Source organism: Lethenteron reissneri, chromosome 1, assembly GCF_015708825.2.
Source record: "Lethenteron reissneri isolate LAM-NWPU_2019-01 chromosome 1, ASM1570882v1, whole genome shotgun sequence".
Taxonomy (NCBI): Eukaryota; Metazoa; Chordata; class Hyperoartia; order Petromyzontiformes; family Petromyzontidae; genus Lethenteron; species Lethenteron reissneri.
In genome coordinates, this window is record NC_083779.1 from 4144797 (window position 1) to 4169524 (window position 24728).

A 24728-nucleotide genomic window follows, 5' to 3' on the forward strand; every position below is an offset into this window, starting at 1 on the left:
TGGCCACGAATATAGGTCGACTCAGCCTAAAATGCTGGCTATCTGTCTCGGTGTACACAGGCTGGTACATCAGGTGCTGTTAGCGAGCACCTATTAAGGCACACAATCCCGGGGTATGGGGCCGTCCATAAATGACGTCACGCACCTAGGGGGTGAAGGGGGGTGGTCAGAGATTTGTGACGATGTGTGAATATAGACAACACGTTCTACTTAATTAAATAGACTTTTTGATAAACGTTTTCTCCTACAGCATCAGAGTGCAGCGCCACATTAAATACGCACTACAATGACAATAGTTTAAAGCGATTTGAAGCATGTTTTATTTTTGGGGGGGGGGGGTCTGACTTTTTGTGGGTCAAAAATTGTCCAAAATCGCGTGACGTCATTTATGGACGCCCCCCCCCCCCCCCCAATACTCTTTGGTTCTTTCGGTAAAGTCACGTGGGTTTCAAATAGAATACATCACGACGTTTCGGGCGCAACACACAAAGCGTCCGTCGTCAGGTGACTTTGCCGAAAGAACTCAGGAGTATGGATTGTGGGTGCCAGGACCCCTCCCGGCCGCCTTTGTCTCCCCATCATTGAGGGACCCTGCTGGTAGCAAGCATGGGGGTGGATGGGGGGGGTGACGGCTTCGAAACCGGTTCAGCTGTTCGCCACTGACAATGACCGTGAACAGGAATTGAACCGCTCGTGACGAGCTGGGCGGGGCTTATGCACGAGTGGGCGGGGCTTATGCGCGAGTGGGCGGGGCTTAGGCGCGAGTGGGCGGGGCTTATGCGCGAGTGGGCGGGGCTTATGCGCGAGTGGGCGGGGCTTAGGTGCGAGTGGGCGGGGCTTATTCGCGAGTGGGCGGGGCTTATGCGTGAGTGGGCGGGACCTCTGCGTGAGTGGGCGGGGCTTATGCGTGAGTGGGCGGGGCTTATGCGTGAGTGGGCGGGGCTTATGCGCGAGATAGGCGGGGCTTATGCGCGAGTGGGCGGGGCTTATGCGCGAGTGGGCGGGGCTTATGTGTGAGTGGGCGGGGCCTATGTGTGAGTGGGCGGGGCCTATGCGCGAGTGGGCGGGGCCTATGCTGAGTAGGCGGGGCCTATGTACGAGTGGGCGGGGCCTGTGCACGAGTGGGCGGGGCCTAGGTATGAGTGGGCGGGGCCTATGCACGAGTAGGCGGAGCCTGTGCGTGCGGTCTCTGCGTGAGTGGGCGGGGTCTCCTCGCGGATGGGCGGGGCCTGCAATGACGTAACCACGAGGGGGGGGGAGGAGGGGGGTGCGGTCAAAGGTCGCGCACGCGCCGTGATTGGAGCGCGCGCTCCGGTGACGTCGAACCGATGGGGGGGGTCCCAATTAGCCCGCAATGCCCCTTAATGCCCCGCAATGCCCCTTAATGTCCCGCAATGCCCCGCAATGCCCCTTAATGCCCCGCAATGCCCCTTAATGCCCCGCAATGCCCCTTAATGCCCCTTAATGCCCCTTAATGCCCCGCAATGCCCCTTAATGCCCCGCAATGCCCCGCAATGCCCCTTAATGCCCCGCAATGCCCCTTAATGCCCCTTAATGCCCCGCAATGCCCCGCAATGCCCCTTAATGCCCCTTAATGCCCCTTAATGCCCCGTAATGCCCCTTAATGCCCCTTAATGCCCCTTAATGCCCCTTAATGCTCCGCAATGCCCCTTAATGCCCCGCAATGCCCCTTACTGCCCCTTAATGCCCCTTAATGCCCCTTAATGCCCCTTAATGCCCCGCAATGCCCCTTAATGCCCCTTAATGCCCCGTAATGCCCCTTAATGCCCCTTAATGCCCCTTAATGCCCCGCAATGCCTCGTAATGCCCCTCAATGCCCCGCAATGCCCCGCAATGCCCCGCAATGCCCCGTAATGCCCCTTAATGCCCTTTAATGCCCCGTAATGCCCCGCAATGCCCCGCAATGCCCCGTAATGCCCCTTAATGCCCCTTAATGCCCCTTAATGCCCCGCAATGCCCCTTAATGCCCCTTAATGCCCCTTAATGCCCCGTAATGCCCCTTAATGCCCCGCAATGCCCCTTAATGCCCCGCAATGCCCCGCAATGCCCCTTAATGCCCCTTAATGCCCCTTAATGCCCCGCAAAGCCCCTTAATGCCCCTTAATGCCCCTTAATGCCCCGCAATGCCCCTTAATGCCCCTTAATGCCCCTTAATGCCCCGCAATGCCTCTTAATGCCCCGCAAAGCCCCTTAATGCCCCTTAATGCCCCTTAATGCCCCGCAATGCCCCTTAATGCCCCTTAATGCCCCTTAATGCCCCGCAAAGCCCCTTAATGCCCCTTAATGCCCCGCAATGCCCCGCAATGCCCCTTAATGCCCCTTAATGCCTCTTAATGCCCCGCAAAGCCCCTTAATGCCCCTTAATGCCCCTTAATGCCCCGCAAAGCCCCTTAATGCCCCTTAATGCCCCGCAATGCCCCTTAATGCCCCTTAATGCCCCGCAATGCCCCTTAATGCCCCGCAATTCCCCGCAATGCCCCTTAATGCCCCTTAATGACCCGCAAAGCCCCTTAATGCCCCTTAATGCCCCGCAATGCCCCTTAATGCCCCTTAATGCCCCTTGATGCCCCTTGATGCCCCTTAATGCCCCTTAATGCCCCTTAATGCCCCACAATGCCCCTTAATGCCCCTTAATGTCCCTTAATGTCCCTTGATGCCCCTTAATGCCCCTTAATGCCCCTTGATGCCCCTTGATGCCCCTTGATGCCCTTTAATGCCCCTTAATGCCCCTTAATGTCCCTTAATGTCCCTTAATGCCCCTTAATGTCCCTTAATGCCCCTTAATGTCCCTTAATGCCCCTTAATGCCCCTTAATGCCCCTTAATGCCCCTTAATGTCCCTTAATGCCCCTTAATGCCCCTTAATGCCCCTTAATGCCCCTTAATGTCCCTTAATGCCCCTTAATGCCCAGCAATGCCCCTTAATGCCCCTTAATGCCCCTTAATGCCCCTTAATGCCCCTTAATGCCCCTTAATGCCCCTTAATGTCCCTTAATGCCCCTTAATGCCCCTTAATGCCCCTTAATGTCCCTTAATGCCCCTTAATGCCCCTTAATGCCCCTTAATGCCCCTTAATGTCCCTTAATGCCCCTTAATGCCCCTTAATGCCCCGGAATGCCCCGCAATGCCCCTTAATGCCCCTTAATGCCCCGCAATGCCCCTTAATGCCCCTTAATGCCCCGCAATGCCCCTTAATGCCCCGTAATGCCCCGTAATGCCCCTTAATGCCCCGCAATGCCCCTTAATGCCCCGCAATGCCCCTTAATGCCCCGCAATGCCCCGCAATGCCCCTTAATGCCCCGCAATGCCCCTTAATGCCCCTTAATGCCCCGCAATGCCCCTTAATGCCCCTTAATGCCCCGCAATGCCCCTTAATGCCTCTTAATGCCCCGCAATGCCCCTTAATGCCCCGCAATGCCCCTTAATGCCCCTTAATGCCCCGCAATGCCCCTTAATGCCCCTTAATGCCCCGCAATGCCCCTTAATGCCCCTTAATGCCCCGCAATGCCCCTTAATGCCCCGCAATGCCCCGCAATGCCCCGCAATGCCCCGTAATGCCCCGCAATGCCCCGTAATGCCCCGTAATGCCCCGTAATGCCCCGCAATGCCCCTTAATGCCCCGCAATGCCCCGTAATGCCCCGCAATGCCCCGTAATGCCCCGTAATGCCCCTTATTGCCCCTTAATGCCCCTTAATGCCTCTTAATGCCCCTTAATGCCCCGCAATGCCCCTTAATGCCCCGCAATGCCCCTTAATGCCCCGCAATGCCCCGCAATGCCCCGTAATGCCCCGCAATGCCCCGTAATGCCCCGTAATGCCCCTTAATGCCCCGCAATGCCCCTTAATGCCTCTTAATGCCCCTTAATGCCCCGCAATGCCCCTTAATGCCCCGCAATGCCCCTTAATGCCCCGCAATGCCCCTTAATGCCCCTTAATGCCCTTAATGCCCCGCAATGCCCCTTAATGCCCCGTAATGCCCCTTAATGCCCCGTAATGCCCCTTAATGCCCCGCAATGCCCCTTAATGCCCCGTAATGCCCCGTAATGCCCCTTAATGCCCCGCAATGCCCCGTAATGCCCCTTAATGCCTCGTAATGCCCCTTAATGCCCCGTAATGCCCCTTAATGCCCCGCAATGCCCCTTAATGCCCCGTAATGCCCCGTAATGCCCCTTAATGCCCCGTAATGCCCCTTAATGCCCCGCAATGCCCCGCAATGCCCCTTAATGCCCCGCAATGCCCCTTAATGCCCCGCAATGCCCCGCAATGCCCCTTAATGCCCCGTAATGCCCCGTAATGCCCCTTAATGCCCCGTAATGCCCCGCAATGCCCCGCAATGCCCCGCAATGCCCCTTAATGCTCCGCAATGCCCCTTAATGCCCCGCAATGCCCCGCAATGCCCCGCAATGCCCCTTAATGCCCCGCAATGCCCCGCAATGCCCCTTAATGCCCTACAAAGTACGCAGTGTACCATACATACAGGTAGTCAAGCCGTCACAATAGCCTCGTTGGTTCAATGCCCCCCCCCCCCCGAACCAAAGCCACTCATAACCCTAAATTTCGATTTAAAGCTTCTTTCGTGACTGCAGGGATTGATCTTCTTGGTTCTTTCGGTAAAGTCACGGAGAAGGGAAATAATAAAAGAAAATATATAAAACATACTAAAATAAATATTTTACAATGTGTTATTTTTATTATTTTATTATTTCCATAAAATAAATATTTTATTATGTTTCAATTTTATTATTTTATTATTTCCATTCAACGTGACTTCACCGAAAACACTCATAACCCGTAAATGCTCTCCCATCTCTCTCATGAAGCACCCCACGTGTGCAAATTATTGCCCTACGACACCACGCACACTTCACCACGCCCTATACCACAGGTGGTCTGTGTTGTTGTCTTATTGTGGTCTGGGGTCTGTTGTTGTTGTTGTTTTGCTGCCTTGCCAGGGCTTGCATTTAGCGTTGAAACATCGACCGAAATGCCCCATGCGCTTATGCAATTTCTATTTGCGCGGTCGACTTCATTTCTAATTGTTTCCAGTGACTCGCTTATCTCTTCTCCACTTTGCACCACCTACCGCTGTCTCTTGTTGTTGTTGTTGTTCTGTGAACAAAGAGCTTCACAGCTCTTCGGATTCCTCCTGAGGTCCAAACAAACATTCCGATTCGCCCGAACTCCACCGCCACCACCGCCACCACCACCAATGCCCTCTCCGCAAGGTCTTGCGTGTGCGGCAGAGGTCGCAACCGGGTACCCGAAACCCGTACCCTACCCGATACCCGGCTACCCGTACCATCACCACCACCATCACCACCACCACCACCATCACCACAGCACCACCACCACCACAGCACCACCACATCACCACAGCACCACCACAGCACCACCACATCACCACCACCACAGCACCACCACAGCACCACCATCATCACCACAGCACCACTACCATCACCACCACCACCACCACAGCACCACCACAGCACCACCACCACAGCACCACCACCAGCACCACCACCATCACCACCACCATCACCACCACCACCACATCACCACCACCACAGCACCACCACAGCACCACCACCACAGCACCACCACCAGCACCACCACCACAGCACCACCACCACATCACAATAGCACCACCACCACCACAGCACCACCACCACCACATCATCACAACATCACCACCACCACAGCAACACCACCAGCACCATCACAGCACCACCACCATCACCACAGCACCACCACCACACCACCACCACCACACCACCACCACCACACCACCACCACCACAGCACCACCACCACCACAGCACCACCACCACAGCACCACAGCACCACCATCACCACCACCACCACCACAGCACCACCACCACAGCACCATCACAGCATCACCACCATCACCACAGCACCACCACCACACCACCACCACACCACCACCACACCACCATCACAGCATCACCACCATCACCACAGCACCACCACCACCACACCACCACCACCACACCACCACCACCATCACCACCACCACAGCATCAACCACCACCATCACCACAGCACCACCATCACCACAGCACCACCATCACCACCACACCACCACCACAGCACCATCATCACCACATCACCACCACCAGCACCACAGCACCACCACCACACCACCACCACAGAACCACCACCACCACACCACCACCACCATCACCACCACACCACCACCATCACCACCACACCATCACCACCATCACCACCACACCACCACCACCATCACCACCCCCACTGCGTGTGGAGAGAGAGGAGAGGGAGGGGGGGTGAGAACGAGGAGGGGGGAGGAGCAGGGGGGGGGTGGAGGGGGGGGGTGGAGGGGGGGGTGGAGGGGGGGGGTGGAGGGGGGGGTGAGGTAGGGGGGGATGGAGGGGGGGGGTGGAGGGGGGGGGTGGAGGGGGGGGGTGGAGGGGCGGGGGTGGAGGGGGGATGGAGGGGGGGTTGGAGGGGGGGGGTGGAGGGGGGGGGTGGAGGGGGTGGGTGGAGGGGGGGGTGAGGGAGGGGGGGTGGAGGGGGAGTGAGGGAGGGAGGGGTGAGGTAGGGGGAGGGGGGAGGGGGGGGTGAGGCAGGGGGAGGGGGGAGGGGGGGTGAGGTAGGGGGAGGGGGGAGGGGTGAGGTAGGGGGAGGGGGGAGGGGGGGGTGAGGAAGAGGGGGGAGGGGGGAGGGGGAGGATGGAGGGAGGGGTGAGGGAGGGGGGTGAGGCAGGGGTGGGGGGTGAGGCAGGGGGGGGGGGGTGAGGTAGGGGGAGGGTGGAGGGGGGGGTGAGGTAGGGGGAGGGGGGGTGAGGTAGGGGGGGTGAGGAAGGGGGGTGAGGCAGGGGGAGGAGGGGGGAGGGGGGATGTGCCGCGAGTAGCGGATTCGGTGCCTGTCCCGTATCATCATCACTCGCCAGCCAACCGGGATCGCCATCTCTCCCCCCCCCGTCCCATCACCACCCATCATCCTCCTTGGGTGCGCAGTGAGTGTTAGTCCGGTGTGTGAGGACACGGTGTGCCATCATTTTAAACAAAAAAAAATCACCACCATCATAACGGTCGTTACCATCAACCCCCACCACCATCATCATCATCATCGTCGCGATCCGCTGGTTAATATATTACGCAGCGATGTGCGCTTAACATTTCCGTTGCTGCTGCTGCTGCTGTTTGTTTGCCACTGCCTTGTGCGTTCGTGCCTTAATAGGTGCTCGCGAAACGGGGCTTGCTGTTGTTACAGCCTCTGTGATTCGCAAGAGCAGCAGCAGCATCAGCTGTTGGCGCGTTCTCTCTGTTAAGACTGCGTTGGTTTCATTAGCGAGGGTTGTGTTTTTTTAATATTTCGCTGTGTAGCCTTGAATTCGGTGCTCGCCAGCGGAGCACGTTTGGTTATTTTGCAGTTTATATAATTCAAAAATTACCATCATCATCACCACCATCACTATCATCGTCGCCACCCACCGATTCGTGATCATGTGCATTCTAAGCTCGGCGTTATGAACTGCAACAGGGAAAAAAAAAAAATCGTTAAACATTTAAATAGTCAATCATTCCTTTTCGTTGGATACTTCATCGCATCCATCGCCACAGTAGCACATCTCATCATCATCATCATGGTGGTGGTGGTGGCGATGATGATGATGGTGGTGCCGTCCGTAGCCATCCATGCAGCAGCGCTGGTCCGTGTCGCGTAACGTTGGAGATGGTAGTGCAGGTGATGATGATGATGATGGTGGTGGTGATGGTGGTGATGGTCCCGTGTTTGCGAGCATCTGTTCCGCTTCTGTCGCGGCGGCTGCTGCTGTCGTCTTTATAAGGACATCCTCTTCACCAGGCAAGGCTGTTCGTTTCTGATAAGCGTCGTCGTCATTCTATAGTAATTGTCCAATCGTCGTCATCATCATCATCACCACATTCCTCATCCCTCATCCCATCAATATATTTGTTTCATTGGAAGCATCCAAGCCGCCTCTTTTATTTTAAAACCTCTTCAAACGCGCGCCGTGATTTTATTTCGGTTGCTCAAACTCGGCTGTTTCGTGTTACCACCATCGCCACCACCATCGCCATCGCCACCATCAGCATCACCATCAGCACCACCATCGCCATCAACACCACCATCGCCACCATCACCACCATCGCCATCAGCACCACCATCACCATCAGCACCACCATCGCCATCAGCACCACCATCACCATCAGCACCACCATCACCATCAGCACCACCATCGCCATCAACACCACCATCGCCACCACCATCAGCACCACCACCACCATCATCAGCACCGCCACCACCATCAGCACCGCCACCATCATCAGCACCGCCACCATCAGCACCACCACCACCATCAGTACCACCACCATCAGCACCACCACCATCAGCACCATCACCATCAGCACCATCAACACCACCACCATCAGCACCACCACCACCATCAGCACCACCACCTCGAGCATCAGCACCACCATCAGCACCACCACCATCAGCACCACCACCATCAGCACCACCACCACCATCTGCACCACCACCATCAGCACCACCATCATCAGCACCACCACCATCAGCACCACCACCATCAGCACCACCACCACCACCATCAGCACCACCACCAGCCCCATCATCATCATCAGCACCACCACCACCATCAGTACCACCACCATCAGCACCACCACCATCAGCACCACCACCATCATCAGCACCACCACCATCAGCACCACCACCATCATCATAAGCACCACCACCACCATCAGCACCACCACCATCAGCACCACCACCACCATCAGCACCACCACCATCATCAGCACCACTACCACCATCAGCACCACCACCATCATCAGCACCACCACCATCATCAGCACCACCACCACCATCAGCACCACCACCACCATTAGCACTACCACCATCAGCACCATCACCATCAGCACCACCACCATCAGCACCACCACCATCATCAGCACCACCACCATCAGCACCACCACCATCAGCACCACCACCACTATCAGCACCATCAGCACCACCATCACCACCATCACCACCACCAACAGCACCATCATCACCACCACCAACAGCACCATCATCACCACCACCAACAGCACCATCACCACCACCACCACCAACAGCACCATCATCATCAGCACCACCACCATCAGCACCACCACCACCAACAGCACCATCAGCACCACCACCATCTGCAGCCTCGCGGTGTCGACGCGCAGGCGGTTTGTGTGACGTTGCGTTCCGGGTGGTTTATCCGACATTCGACCAAGGTGGCCCTAAGAACGGCTTATAAATAACGATCTATTTAACAACTATCTATTTAACAACTATCTATTGAATAACTATTTATTTAATAACTAACTATTTAACAACTATCTATTGAACGACTATCTATTGAATAACTATTTATTTAATAACTACCTATTTAACGACTATCTATTTAACGACTATCTATTGAATAACTATTTATTTAATAACTACCTATTTAACAACTATCTATTGAACAACTATCTATTGAATAACTATTTATTTAATAACTAACTATTTAACAACTATCTATTTAACGACTATCTATTGAATAACTATTTATTTAATAACTACCTATTTAACGACTATCTATTTAACGACTATCTATTTAATAAACATCTATTTAATAACTATCTATTTAATAACTATCTATTTCATAACGATCTCCCCTTCTTGTCCCCCGACATGGGAATCTCCGGGGTCTGTATGTGTGGGGAGGGGGGGTAGACGGGGTAGAGATAGACGCTTGGAGGCAAAATCCGCCGGATCTGAATTGAATTCGCATTTCCTGGATCGACGTCGCATGCAAACGTGGCTCGGATTGAGTCCACTTCCCGTGAGATCGAATCGCCGGCGCCTGTGACCGAACCGGGGTCGGGCTTGACGGGGATCGACGCGCGCCGGGGTCGCCTGGGGTGTAAGCAAGATCGAAGCGGCCGTCTTCGGGGAACATCGAATGGCCCGGGGTGTGAGGTCGGATCTTTGTGGATTCGCGACGGGAGTGAATCGCGAGGATTGAATATCACGTGCCCTGTGTGCATCACGTGGCCTGTGGCATCACGTGACCTGTGACATCACCTGGACTGTGGCATCAAGTGGCCTGTGGCATCACGTGGCCTGTGTGCATCACGTGGCCTGTGTGGCATCACGTGGCCTGTGTGGCATCACGTGGCCTGTGTGGCATCACGTGGCCTGTGACATCACGTGGCTTGTGGCATCACGTGGCCTGTGTGCATCACGTGGCCTGTGTGCATCACCTGACCCGTGACATCACGCGGCCCGTGGCATCACGTGGCCTGTGACATCACCTGGCTTGTGTGCATCACGTGGCCTGTGACATCACCTGGCCTTTGTGACATCACCTGGCCTGTGTGACATCACGTGGCCTGTGACATCACCTGACCTGTGACATCACCTGACCTGTGACATCACGTGGCCTGTGTGCATCACGTGGCCTGTGACATCACCTGGTCTATGACATCACCTAGCGTATGACATCACGTGGCCTGTGACATCACGTGGCCTGTGTGCATCACGTGGCCTGTGTGCATCACGTGGCCTGTGACATCACCTGGCCTGTGACATCACGTGGCCTGTGACATCACCTAGCCTGTGTGACATCACGTGGCCTGTGACATCACCTGGCCTTTGTGACATCACGTGGCCTGTGACATCACCTGGCCTTTGTGACATCACGTGGCCTGTGACATCACCTGGCCTGTGACATCACGTGGCCTGTGGCATCACGTGGCCTGTGACATCATCTGGCCTGTGACATCACGTGGCCTGTGGCATCACGTGGCCTGTGACATCACGTGGCCTGTGTGACATCACGTGGCCTGTGACATCACGTGGCCTGTGTGCATCACGTGGTCTGTGACATCACCTGACCTGTGACATCACCTGACCTGTGACATCACGTGGCCTGTGACATCACCTGGTCTGTGATATCACGTGGCCTGTGTGCATCACGTGGCCTGTGACATCACGTGGCCTGTGACATCACGTGACCTGTGTGCATCACGTGGCCTGTGTGGTATCACGTGGCCTGTGACATCACGTGGCCTGTGACATCACGTGGCCTGTGACATCACGTGGCCTGTGACATCACGTGGCCTGTGACATCACGTGGCCTGTGACATCACCTGGCCTGTGACATCACCTGGACTGTGACATCACCTGGACTGTGACATCACGTGGCCTGTGGCATCACGTGGCCTGTGGCATCACCTGACCTGTGACATCACGTGGCCTGTGACATCACGTGGCCTGTGACATCACGTGGCCTGTGGCATCACGTGGCCTGTGACATCACCTGACCTGTGACATCACGTGGTCTGTGACATCACCTGGCCTGTGGCATCACGTGGCCTGTGACATCACGTGGCCTGTGTGCATCACGTGGCCTGTGACATCACGTGGCCTGTGTGCATCACGTGACCTGTGACATCACGTGACCTGTGACATCACGTGGCCTGTGGCATCACGTGGCCTGTGACATCACGTGGCCTGTGTGCATCACGTGACCTGTGACATCATGTGGCCTGTGGCATCACGTGGCCTGTGTGCATCACGTGACCTGTGACATCACCTGGACTGTGACATCACGTGGCCTGTGTGCATCACGTGACCTGTGACATCACGTGGCTTGTGACATCACCTGGCCTGTGTGCATCACGTGACCTGTGACATCACGTGGCCTGTGACATCACGTGGCCTGTGGCATCACGTGGACTGTGGCATCACGTGGCCTGTGACATCACGTGGCCTGTGACATCACGTGACCTGTGACATCACGTGGCCTGTGACATCACCTGGCCTGTGTGCATCACCTGACCTGTGACATCACGTGGCCTGTGACATCACCTGGCTTGTGTGCATCACGTGGCCTGTGTGGCATCACGTGGCGTGTGACATCACGTGGCCTGTGACATCACCTGACCGTACCTGGACTCAAACTGGACGTTTAATCTCGACGTGCCGATCCACTTTTGACGACCGCCGGCTCTTCTCTGGGGCTGAGCCACCCACGCACGGCCTTTGATTCGGATTCATTCACCGTCGCACAGATCCAATCGCCCGCCGTGAAGATTGCATTGGAGCCGGTTCCCACGCGGACCGCGCGGCGCGCCGAGGCGTTCCCCGTGACCCTGGTCAGCTGTGCGTCGTCGCCTCGACGCTGAAACCCACCGCCGGAAACAGTTGGAATTTTTTTTAGGAAAAACCTTCCCGTGGAGAAGAGATTGCGAGACGGAGAGAGAGAGAGAGAGCGCAGCCTTGAATATCCACACTTCAACAGCAGCATCGGCGTCAGCAGCAGCATCAGCATCAACAGGAGCAACTGCACCAGCAGGAGCAGCATTAGTATCAACAGCAGCAGCAGCAGTATCAGCATCAACAGGAGCAACTGCACCATCAGGAGCAGCAGCAGTATCAACAGCAGCAGCGGCAAGAACAGCACCACTCGCACCAAAGGCAAACATCCCCCCCCCCCCGTATAGCTTGTAACAGAGTGTTGGGACAAGTGCCGTTGGCAAGCAGCACCTGCCAAGGCCGGCGCTGTGGCACGCGAGGGAGCGGTGGTGGCAAGCACCACGCCCGGCCGCCTTTGTCTCCCACCACCACCACCACCACCGGTGCCACAGCAGCAGCACCAGCGGCAGCAACGGAACAGGATCGCGTTGGCGCGGCCGACGCTGCGGGTCGTCCTACTTGCTCCGCCGTCTCGATTGCACGACGTCCACCCCCCCTCTCCCCCCACAACCCCCCACCGCGTCCCCCGCGCCGCCACCACTGCTCTGTGTCATCGGTGAAGAGGGCGGCAAGCGGCGAGCGGCTGGCGGCTGTCGCGGCCGGACGGTGGTAAAAAAAAAACATAAAATTCGCGGACAAAGTTCAAGGCCGGTGACGTCGGCATCGGTGGTGTCAGCGGCACGGCCGTCATCGTCGTCGGGGGTCACCGCCGGGGCCGTCGTCGCTCCGTGCCGGCGTCGGTGGCCGCGCCGCCGCGCCTACGCCGGTGTTGGCGCCGGGTGTCGCCGCTGGTGCCCGCGCCGGTGCGAGTGCCTTCGCCGCTGCCGGGGTGAGAAGACCGGCGACGGCTTCGTCGTCGGTGTCGTTGGCCGCCGCTATCGTCACTCGGTGTCGTCATCGCGGGCTAGAGGTGACCGCCGGCCGTAGTGTCCGTCCGGGGCCCGTGGACCGAGCCCCCACGGGGCGAGGAGCGGCAGCAGGCGAGGAGAAGGAGGAGGAAGGGCGGAGAAAGGAGCAGAACAAAGAAGAGGAGGAGGAAGAAGAAGAACGGAGAAGAGGAGGAGAAGAGTAGAGGGGAGCAGCACGAAGACGACAAAGCGGACGACTGCGGTGAAGAGGTGACGAGTAGGAGGAGGGTGCTGGTGGTGGTGGGCTAGCCGGTAGAGGTGCAGCCGGTAGTGGTGCAGGAGACGGAGGACGAGGAGGACGAGGTGCGGGTGAGTCCATGGTGCCATGGGTTGCGCCCCGAGCATCCACGTGTCGCACAGCGGGGTGCTGTACTGCCGCGACTCGGACGACTCCACGTCCCCGCGCGCCACGGCCACCGCCACGGCCTCCTCGCAGGCCGCGCCCTCGGCGCCCGCCGCCGACGGCGCGGCCTCGCCGCCCGCCGCAGCGGCCTCGCCCGCCGGGCCGTGCGCCGTCGCGTTTGCCGGGACCCGCGCGCCGTGGGAGGCCGCCCAAGGAGTCGGGGTCGGCGCGACGGCGATGGCGGTGGCAGGAGGAGGAGGAGCGGGGGGCGACACGGATGAAGGTGGCGGCGACGATGGAGGAGGAGGAGGTTGCGGAGGAGGTGGAGGCGGCGGGGGGGGCGGCAGCACGGAGGCCGAAACTCAGACGAGCAGAGCGAGCGGCAAGGTGAGCGAAGCCGGCGGCGGCCTCTGGCTCTGGCTCGGCGAGCTCCGATCTGGGCGCGGGGTGGTCCTGGATCGATGAGTTTCGGCGACTTGAATTTGAATCTCGGACGAGTTCCGGCTTCCACGGCGTCTTGTTTTGTTGTCCCTGGGGGTCTGAGTCGTCTGGGGGTCTGAGTCGTCTGGGGTTCTGAGTCTGGGGGTATGAGTCTGGGCGTCTGAGTCGTCTGGGGGTCTGAATCTGGGGGTCTGAATCTGGGGGTCTGGGGTTGTGTGTAAGGTAGCCCTCGTTCCCTTGCGGACATCGTGACGGAGTCTTGGTCTGGCCTCGTTGATTTTCAACAAGTGTAGAGTGGTCCTCAATCTGCCTTGGTGAGTTTCTTGCACCCTTGGTCTGGCTCATTGAGTGTCTGGTGTCGTTAAGGTCGCTTGGTCTGGCTCATTGAGTGGCTGGTGTCGTTAAGGCCGCTTGGTCTGGCTCATTGAGTGTCTGGTATTGTTAAGGCCGCTTGGTCTGGCTCATTGAGTGTCTGGTGTCGTTAAGTTCCCTTGGTCTGGCTCATTGAGTGTCTGGTGTCGTTAAGGTCGCTTGGTCTGGCTCATTGAGTGTCTGGTGTCGTTAAGGTCGCTTGGTCTGGCTCATTGAGTGTCTGGTATTGTTAAGGCCGCTTGGTCTGGCTCATTGAGTGTCTGGTGTCGTTAAGGCCGCTTGGTCTGGCTCATTGAGTGTCTGGTGTCGTTAAGTTCCCGTGGTCTGGCTCAATGAGTTTGATAAGGGTCAGTAGTCCTCTCATTGGTGATGTGCCAGCGATCTGTTAGGGTTTGAGTCGGGGTTGGGTGAAGGTTATGAAGATGTGCTGATTGGGACGACCACCAACAAAAATGCTGGTGTGTGTGTGTGTACGTAGTGTGTGTACGTAGTGTATGTGTGTGTGTACATCGTGTGTGTTTAGGTACATAGTGTGTGTTTAGGTACGTAGTGTGTGTGCACATAGAGTCTGTGTGCGCGATTGTATTGGGGAGCGGTAGTTGTAGCGGTTAGCGCGCTGCGCTACGAACACCACCACCCAAGTCTTGTTCACGGCCAACACCAGTGACGATTATCTGAACTGGTCCTCAAATGAGTACCTGGTGCGATGTGTAAACATCGCCACTGGGGAGACAAAGGCAGCCGGGTGTGGTGCTGGCCACCCCCACTTCCGTACCGGTCTTCATTGGTGCTCGCTAACAGCATTTTCCCTGACACTCTGTTAAGGCGAGATGTTTACTACCTCGCCTGGTATGCAGGAGGTCGTGGGTTCGATCCTGACCCCCGATGCCTGCTGTATATTTGGAGTTTGCGTCTCTCTCTCATCATCATCATCATCACGGTGGCTAGGAGATGTTAACTACCTCGCCTGGTATGCAGGAGGTCGTGGGTTCGATCCTGAGCCTGACGCCTGCTGTATATTTGGAGTTTGCATGTCTCTCTCTCTCTCATTATGACGGTGGCTAGGATATGTTAACTACCTCGCCTGGTATACAGGAGGTCGTGGGTTCGATCCTGACCCCCGATGCCTGCTGCTGTATATTTGGAGTTTGCGTGTCTCTCTCTCCCTGTGGTGTCGTGGATTTTTCTCCGGGTCCTCGTGTTTTTCCCCTCCGCATTTAGAATCGACGTCAAGCGTTTAGAGTTATTTGGCATCTCTAAGTTTCCAAGTGACGACGATGATGATGCCGCTTCGTTGAGGTATCAGTTGTGATTGGCCAGGTCGCTTCTCAAATCGAGCTATACGCAGCTCGGTGGACCTTAGCTGGTACAAGTAAACCCGTAAAAACAAAGTTTTTCACTATAAATCCTTCATATGCGTGGCGGCTAGAGTCCTCTCGTCCTCTGGCTTGAGATGGCTGCCACCTATCGGTCAGATGATTGTCTGCCAGTATTAAGCAATTGGTAATTAAATATTTAATTTGTTTTCCCTAAACAGTTTAAAATTTTGGAAAACATTTTTCACGAACATTAATTGTCTCGCACAACGAGTCTGTGTGCAAAATGTCAGCTCGATTGGATCACGGGAAGTGGGTTAAAAAACGACCGAAAGATTTGCACGGTCGTAAGCAAGCAAGCAAGCACGCAAGCACGCAAGCACGCAAGCAAGCAAGCGAACTTAATATAAAGGATTTAAAAATTAAAAAATTGTTCAAATCAGCTAGTGAGGTATGGTGTGGGGGAGCGGTGGCGCAGCGGTTTGCACGCCGCCCTCCGACCCCGTCGGCCCGAGTTCGATTCCCGCTTGCCGGCCAACACCGGTGACGGTGATTTGAATCGGTCCTGAGCCTCGCCGTGGAAACGTCGCCACTGGTTCTGGCACAAACCCACTACCCCTTGGCGTGCCGTGCCGGCTGTAATGGGTACTGCTCAATCACAGCACTTGCCCCTGCCCCCCCCGACCCGAATGGGAGTGGGGTAAAGTGTTGGTAATCTCACCTCCATGCGGTGCGGTGCGGGGCGAGCAGTTGCAGGGCTGCTCCTTTGCCTCGTCAGGGGTGTGTGTGTGGTGGGTTTTGTGTGTGTGTGTGTGTGCTGGGTTTTGTGTGTGTGTGTGGTGGGTTTTGTGTGTGTGTGTGTGCTGGGTTTTGTGTGTGTGTGTGTGGTGGGTTTTGTGTGTGTGTGTGTGGTGGGTTTTGTGTGTGTGTGTGTTGTGTTGTGTGGTGGTTTGTGTTGTGGTGTGTGGTGGGTTTTGTTGTGTGTGTGTGCTGGGTTTTGTGTGTGGTGGGTTTTGGGTGTGTGTGTGTGTGTGGTGGGTTATGTGTGTGTGTGTGTGGCTGGGTTTGTGTGTGTGTGTGTGCTGGGTTTTGTGTGTGTGTGTGTGGTGGGTTTGTGTGTGTGTGTGTGGTGGGTTTTGTGTGTGTGTGTGTGGTGGGTTTGTGTGTGGTGTGTGGTGGGTTTTGGTGTGTGTGTGTGTTGGGTTTTGTGTGTGTGGTGGGTTTGTGTGTGTGTGTGTGTGGTGGGTTTTGTGTGTGTGTGTGTGGTGGGTTTTGTGTGTGTGGTGGGTTTTGTGTGTGTGTGTGTGTGGTGGGTTTTGTAGTGTGTGTGGTGTGCTGGGTTTTGTTGTGTGTGTGTGTGTGCTGGGTTTTGTGGTGTGTGTGTGTGTTGGGTTTTGTGTGTGTGTGTGTGGTGGGTTTTGTGTGTGCTTGTGTGGTGGGTTTTGTGCTGTGTGGTGGGTTTTTGTGTGTGGTGTGTGTGTGTTGGGTTTTGTGTGTGTGGTGTGTGTGGTTGGGTTTGTGTGTGGGTGGTTTGTGTGGGTGTGTGTGTGGTGGGTTTGTGGGTTGTGTGGCTGGGTTTGTGTGTGTGTGTGTGTGCTGGGTTTTTGTGGGTGTGTGTGGTGGGTCTTGTGTGTGTGTGTGGTGGGTTTTGTGTGTGCGTGTGTGTGGGGAGTTTTTGTGTGTGTGTGGTGGGTTTGTGTGTGTGTGTGTGTGCTGGGGTTTTGTGTGTGTGTGGGTGGGATTTTTGTGTGGTTGTGTGGTGGGTTTGTGTGTGCGTGTGTGTGGTGGGTTTTGTGTGTGTGTGTGTGGTGGGTTTTTGTGTGTGTGTTGGCTGGGTTGTGTGGTGTGTGTGGTGGTGGGGTTTTGTGTGTGTGTGTGGTGGGGTTTTGTGTGTGTGTAGTGTGGTGGTGGGTTTGTGTGTGTGTGTGTGTTGGGTTTTGTGTGTGTGTGTGTGTGTGTGGGGGTTTGGTGGTGTGTGGTGGGTTTTGTGTGTGTGGGTGTGTGTGGTGGGTTTTGTGTGTGTGTGTGGTGGGTTTGTGTGTGTGGTGGGTTTTGGTGTGTGTGTGTGTGGCTGGGTTTGTGTGTGTGTGTGTGTGGTGCTGGTTTTGTGTGGTGTGTGGTGGTTTTGTGTGGTGTGGTGGGTTTTTGTGTGTTGTGTGGTGGTTTTGTGTGTGTGTGTGTGGTGGGTTTTGTGTGTGTGTGTGGTGGGTTTTGTGGTTGTGTGGTGGGTTTTTGTGTGTGGTGTGTGTGCTGGGTTGTGTGTGTGTGTGTAGTGCTGGGTTTTGTGTGTGTGTGTGGTGGGTTTTTGTTGGTGTGTGTGTTGTGGGTTTGTGTGTGGTGCGTGTGGTGTGGTGGGTTTTGTGTGTGTGTGTGGTGGGTTTTTGTGTGGGTGGTGGGTTTGTGTGTGTGGGTAGTGTGGTGGGTATGTGTGGTGTGTGCGGGTTTTGTGTGTGTGTGGTGCTGTGTTTTTGTGTGTGTGTGTGGTGGGTTTTGTGTGTGTGCGTGTGTGTGGTGGGTTTTGTGTGTGTGTGTGGTGGGTTTTGTGTGTGTGGTGGGTTTTGTGTGTGTGTGTGTGTGGTGGGTTTTGTGTGTGTGTGTGTGTGGGTGTGTGTGTGTGGTGGGTTTTGTGGGTGTGTCGGTGCTGGGTTGTGTTGTGGTGTGTGTGGGTTTGGTGTGTGTGTGGGGTTTGGTGTGTGTGTGTGGTGGGTTTGTGTGTGTGTGTGGTGGGTTGTGTGTGTGGGTGTGGCTGGGTTTTGTGTGTGTGTGTGTGGGTTTTGTGTGTGTGGTGTGTGGTGGGTTTTGTGTGGTGTGTGTGTGGTGGGTTTTGTGTGTGTGTGTGTGGTGGGTTTGTGTGTGTGTGTGTGTGTGCTGGGTTGTGTGTGTGGTGTGTGGGGGTTTGTGTGTGTGTGTGTGTGGTGGGTTTTGTGTGTGCGTGTGTGTGGTGGTGTTGTGTGTGTGTGGTGGGTTTTGGTGTGTGTGGTGTGGTGGGTTTTGTTTGGTGCGTGTGTGTGTGGGTTTTGTGTGTGTGTGTTGTGTGGTGGGTTTTGTGTGTGTTGTGTGTGGTGGGTTTTGTGTGTGCGTGTGTGTGGTGGGTTTTGTGTGTGTGTGTGTGGTGGGTTTTGTGATGTGTGTGTGTGTGGGTTTTGTGTGTGCGTGTGATGGTGGGTTGTGTGTGTGGTGTGTGGTGGGTTGTGTGTGTGTGTGTGTGGTGGTTTTGTTGTGTGGTGTTGTGGTGGGTTTTGTGTGTGTGTGTGTGTGGTGGGTTGTGTGTGTGTGTGTGTGGTGGGTTTGTGTGTGTGTGTGTGGTGGGTTTTTGTGTGTGTGTGGTGTGGTGGGTTGTGTGTGTGTGTGTGTGGTGGGTTTTGTGTGTGTGTGTGTGGGTGGGTTTTGTGTGTTGTGTGAGTGTGGTTGGGTGTGTGTTGTGTGGTGTGTGGTGGGTTTTGGTGTGTGTTGTGTTGTGGTGGGTTTTGTTGTGTGTGTGGTGGGTTGTGTGGTGTGTGTGTGGTGGGTTTTTGTGTGGTGTGTGGTGTGTGGTGGGTTTTGGGTGTGTGTGTGGTGGGTTGTGTGTGTGTGTGTGGTGGGTGGTGATGTTTTGTGGGGTGTGTGGTGTGTGTGGGGTGGGTGTGTGTGGTGTGTGTGTGGGTTTGTGTGTGTGGTGTGTGGTGGGTTTTGTGTGTGTGTGTGTGGTGGGTGTGTGTGGGTGTGTGGTGGGTTGTCGTGTTGTTTGGTGTGTTGTGTGGGGGTGTGTGTGTGTGTGGTGGTTGTGTGTGTGTGTGTGTGGGGGGTGTGTGTGGTGTGTGTGGTGGTTTTGTGTGTGTGTGTGGTGGTGTTTTGTGTGTGTGTCTGCTGTGTTGGTGGGTTGTGTGTGTGTGTGTGCTGGTGGTTTGTGGGTGTGTGCTGGGGTTTGTGTGTGTGTGGTGCTGGGTTTTGTGTGTGTAGGGTGTGGGTTGTGTGCTGTGGTGTGCTGTGTTGTGTTGTGTGGGGGGTTTTGTGTGTGTGGTGGTGGGTGGGTTTTGTGTGTGTGTGGTGGGTTTTGTGTGGTGTGTGTGGGTGGGTTTGTGTGTGTGTGTGTGGTGGGTTGTGTGTGTGTGTGTGGTGGGTTTTGGTGTGTGTGGTGGGTTTGTGTGTGTTGTGTGGTGGGTGTGTGTGTGTGTGTGTGGTGGGTTTGTGGTGTGTGTGTGGTGGGTTGTGTGTGTGGTGTGTGGTGGGTTTGGTGTGTGTGTGTGTGGTGGGTTTGTGTGTGGTGTGTGGTGGGTTGTTGTGTGTGTGTGTGGTGGGTTTTGTGTGTGTGTGTGGGGGTTGTTGTGTGTGTGTGTGGTGGGTTTTGGGTGTGTGTGTGTGGTTTTGTGTGTGGTGTGTGGTGGGTGTGTGTGTGTGTGTGTGTGTGGGGGGTTTTGTGTGTGTGTGTGTGGTGGTTTTGTGTGTGTGTGGTGGGTGGTGTGTGTGTGTGTGGTGGTTTGGTGTGTGTGTGTGGTGGGTTTTGTGTGTGTGTGGTGGGTTGTGTTTGTGTGGTGTGGGGGTTTGTGTGTGTGTGGTGTGTTTTGCCTTGTGTGTGTGTGGTGGGTGTGTGTGTGTGTGTGTGGTGGGTTTTGTGTGTGTGTGGTGGGTTGTGTGTGGGTGTGTGTGGTGGGTTTTGTGTGTGTGTGTGTGTGGTGGGTTGTGTGTGTGTGTGTTGTGGTGGGTTTTGTGGTGTGTGTGTGGTGGTTGTGTTTGTGTTGCTTGTGTGGTGGGTTGTTGTGTGTGTGTGTGGTGGTTGATTTTGTGTGTTGTGGGGGTTGGTGTGGGTGTTGGTGGGTTGTGTGTGTGTGTGTTGTGGGGGTTGGTGTGTGTGTGTGTGTTGGTTTGGTGTGTGTGTGGTTTTGTTGTGTGTGTGGTGGGGGTTGTGGTGTGTGTGTGTGGGGTTTGTGTGTGTGTGCTGGTTTTGTGTGTGTGGTGGTTTTTGTGGTGTGTGTGTGTGACTGGGTTTTGGTGTGTGTGTTGGTGGGTTTTGTGTGTGTGTGTTGTGCTGGGTTTGTGTGTGTGCTGGTTTTGTGTGTGGTGTGTGGCTGGGTTTGTGTGGTGTGTGTGGTGGGTTTTGTGTGTGTGTGTGTGGGTTTTGTGTGTGTGTGTGGGTGTGTGTGTGTGTGTGGTGGGTTGTGTGTGGGTGTGTGTGGTGGGTTTGTGTGTGTGTGTGTGTGTGGGGTTTTGTGTGTGTGTGGTGGGTTTTGTGTGTGTGTGTGTGGTGGGTTGTGTGTGTGTGTGTGTGGGGGTTTGTGTGTGTGTGTGTGTGGGTTTTGTGTGTGTGGTGGGTTTGTGTGTGTGTGTGTGTGGTGGGTTGTGTGTGGTGTGTGTGGGGGTTTTGTGTGTGTGTGTGGGTGTTTGTGTGTGTGCTGGGTTTTGTGTGTGTGTGTGTGGTGGGTGTGGTGTTGTGTGTGTGGTGGGTTTTGTGTGTGTGTGTGGGGGTTTTGTGTGTGTGGTGGGGGTGTGTGTGTGTGTGTGTGGTGGGTGTGTGTGTGTGTGTGGTGGGTTTTGTGTGTGTGTGTGTGGGGGTTTTGTGTGTGTGTGTGTGTGGGTTTTTGTGTGTGTGGTGTGGGTTGTGTGTGTGTGGTGGGTTGTGTTGTGTGGTGTGTGGGGGTTTTTGTGTGTGTGGTGTGGTGGGTTTTGTGTGTGTGTGGTGGGGTTTTGTTTGGTGGTTGTGTGGTGGGTGGTGTTTGTGTGTGTGTGGTGTGGTGGGTTTTGTGTGTGTGTGTGTGGTGGGTGGTGGGTTTTGTGGTGTGTTGTGGTGGGTTTTGGTGGTGTTTTGTGTTGTGGTGGGTTTGGGTGTGGTGTGGGTTGTGGTTTTGGGTGTGTGGGTTTGTGTGTGGTGGGTTTTGTGTGTGTGTGTGTGGTGGGTTTTGTGTGTGTGCGTGTGTGGTGGGTTTTGTGTGTGTGCGTGTGTGGTGGGTTTGTGTGGTGTGTGTGTGGTGGGGTTTTGTGTGTGTGTGTGTGGTGGGTTTTGTGTGTGTGTGTGTGTGGTGGGTTTTGTGTGCGTGTGTGTGTGGTGGGTTTTGTGTGTGTGTGTGTGGGGTGGGTTTTGTGGTGTGGTGTGTGGTGGGTTTTGTGTGTGTGGTGTGTGGTGGGTTTTGTGTGTGTGGTGTGGTGGGTTTTGTTGTGCGTGCGGTTGTGGTGGGTTTTGTGTGCGTGTGTGTGGGGGTTTGTGTGCGTGTGTGGTGTGGTGGGTTTTGTGTGTGTGGTGTGTGGGGGTTTGTGTGTGGTGTGTGTGTGGTGGGTTTTGTGTGCGTGTGTGTGTGGTGGGTTTGTGTGCGTGTGTGTGTGGTGGGTTTGTGTGCGTGTGGTGTGTGGTGGGTTTTGTGTGTGTGTGTGGTGGGTTTTGTGCGTGTGTGGTGGGTTTTGTGGTGTGTGTGTGTGGGTGGGTTTGTGTGCGTGTGTGTGTGGTGGGTTGTGGTGTGTGTGGTGGGTTTTGTGTGTGTGTGTGTGGTGGGTTTTGTGCGTGTGTGGTGGGTTTTGTGTGTGTGTGTGTGGTGGGTTTGTGTGTGTGTGTGTGGGTTTGTGTGTGTGTGTGTGTGTGGGTTTTGTGTGTGTGCTGGGTTTTGTGTGTGTGTGGTGGGTTTTGGTGTGGTGGTGTGTGCTGGGTTTTGTGTGTGTGTGTGTGCGTGTGTGGTGGGTTTTGTGTGTGTGTGTGTGCTGGGTTTTGTGTGTGTGTGTGTGGTGGGTTTTGTGTGTGTGTGTGGTGGGGGTTTTGTGTGTGTGCTGGGTTTGTGTGTGGTGGTGGGTTTTGTGTGTGTGTGTGTGTGGTGGGTTTTGTGTGTGTGTGGGTGGTGGGTTTTGTGGTGTGTGTGGTGGGTTTGTGGTGTGTGTGTGGTGGGTTTTGTGTGTGTGTGTGGTGGGTTTTGTGTGTGTGTGTGGTGGGTTTTGTGCGTGTGTGTGTGGTGGGTTTTGTGTGTGGTGTGTGGTGGGTTTGTGTGTGTGTGTGTGGTGGGTTTTGTGTGTGTGCTGGGTTGTGTGTGTGTGTGTGTGGGTTTTGTGTGTGTGTGTGTGTGGGTGGGTTTGTGTGTGGTGTGTGTGTGGTGGGTTTGTGTGTGCGTGTGTGGTGGGTTTGTGTGTGTGTGTGGTGGGTTTTGTGTGTGCGTGTGTGGTGGGTTTGTGTGTGTGCGTGTGTGGGTGGGTTTGTGTGTGTGTGTGTGGTGGGTTTTGTGTGTGTGGTGTGTGGTGGGTTTGTGTGTGCGTGTGTGTGCTGGGTTTTGTGTGTGTGGTGTGTGGGGGTTTGTGGTGTGTGTGTTGTGGGTTTTGTGTGTGTGTGTGTGGTGGGTTTTGTGTGTGCGTGTGTGTGGGGGTTTTGTGTGTGTGGTGGGTTTGTGTGTGTGCGTGTGTGGTGTGGTGGGTTTTGTGTGTGTGGTGGGTTTTGTGTGTGCGTGTGTGTGTGGTGGGTTTTGTGTGTGTGTGTGGTGGGTTTTGTGTGTGTGTGTGTGTGGGTTTTGTGTGTGTGTGTGTGTGCTGGGTTTTGTGTGTGTGTGTGTTGGGTTTTGTGTGGTGTGTGTGTGGGTTTTGTGTGTGGGTGGGTTTTGTGTGTGTGTGTGTGTGGTGGTTTTGTGTGTGTGTGGTGGGTTTTGTGTGTGCGTGTGTGTGGTGGGTTTGTGTGTGTGTGTGTGTGGTGGGTTTTGTGTGTGTGTGTGTGTGGGTTTGTGTGTGTGTGTGTGTGGTGGGTTTGTGTGTGTGTGTGTGGTGGGTTTTGTGTGTGTGTGTGTGTGGGTTTTGTGTGTGTGCGTGTGTGCTGGGTTTTGTGTGTGTGCGTGTGTGCTGGGTTTTGTGTGTGTGTGTGGTGGGTTTTGTGTGTGTGCGTGTGTGCTGGGTTTTGTGTGTGTGTGTGTGGTGGGTTTTGTGTGTGTGTGTGTGTGGGTTTTGTGTGTGTGTGTGTGTGGTGGGTTTTGTGTGTGTGTGTGTTGGGTTTGTTGTGTGTGTGTGTGTGGTGGGTTTTTGTGTGTGTGTGGTGGGTTTTGTGTGTGTGGTGGGTTTTGTGTGTGTGTGTGTGGTGGGTTTTGTGTGTGTGTGTGTGGTGGGTTTGTGTGTGTGGTGTGGTGGGTTTTGTGTGTGTGTGTGGTGGGTTTTGTGTGTGTGTGTGTGTGGGGGTTTTGTGTGTGTGTGTGGTGGGTTTTGTGTGTGTGGTGTGGTGGGTTTTGTGTGTGGTGTGTGGTGGGTTTTGTGTGTGTGGTGTGTGTGTGGGTTTGTGTGTTTGCGTGTGGTGGGTTTTGTGTGTGTGTGTGTGGTGGGTTTTGTGTGTGTGGTGGGTTTTGTGTGTGTGTGGTGGTGGGTTTTGTGTGTGTGTGTGTGGTGGGTTTGTGTGTGCGTGTGTGGTGGGTTGTGTGTGTGTGTGTGTGGTGGGTTTTGTGTGTGTGTGGTGGGTTTTGTGTGGCGTGTGTGGTGGGTTTTGTGTGTGTGTGTGGTGGGTTTTGTGTGTGCGTGTGTGGTGGGTTTTGTGTGTGTGTGGGGGTTTTGTGTGTGTGTGTGTGGTGGGTTTTGTGTGGTGTGTGTGGTGGGTTTTGTGTGGTGTGTGGTGGGTTTTGTGGTGTGGTGTGTGGTGGGTTTTGTGTGTGTGTGTGTGGGGGTTTTGTGTGTGCGTGTGTGGGTTTGTGTGTGTGTGTGTGGTGGGTTTTGTGGTGTGTGTGTGTGGTGGGTTTTGTGTACGTGTGTGTGGTCGGTTTTGTTAGTGTGTGCATGTGTCCGTCCCCGACCCGGTGCCATTGTTAGAAGCCGGCGGCTGCGTTATTCCACCACGGGTCGCGGGGTCGCGGGGTCGCGCGTCACTCGCCCCGGCCTACCAACTCCCGCCTCTCCCATCTCTCGGTGTCCCTCCAACCTCCCGTCCACCACCCCCCCCCCCACCGAAATCCCCGTTACCCCCCGCCCACCGCCTCCCCTTCCACCTCCCCTCTGTCAACTGAAGTCAAAGGGATCCTTTAAAGTGACCCCCTTTAGTCGTGGCAGGGGGTCCTAGGTAGCTCCCTGCTAAGGCCACGGGGCCTTGTGGTGGTCGCCGGCGGTGGCGGTGATGGCGGCGA

At 55.4% G+C, this 24728-nt stretch overlaps 2 protein-coding genes across 2 annotated transcripts in view; one reads left to right on the top strand and one right to left on the bottom strand.

The window, feature by feature from the left end:
- The window catches only part of SNRPA1 (small nuclear ribonucleoprotein polypeptide A'), an 840838-nt gene that overhangs the window by 134595 nt on the left and 681515 nt on the right, over positions 1 to 24728 (bottom strand). The gene's annotated exons all lie outside the window — the stretch shown is intronic.
- LOC133338953 (high affinity cAMP-specific and IBMX-insensitive 3',5'-cyclic phosphodiesterase 8B-like) overlaps positions 13547 to 24728 on the top strand; it is a 73880-nt gene continuing 62698 nt past the window's right edge. The window contains exon 1 of the mRNA XM_061551901.1: positions 13547 to 13951. Coding sequence (XP_061407885.1) covers positions 13547 to 13951 — 405 coding nt within the window. The remainder of the gene's footprint in view (positions 13952 to 24728) is intronic.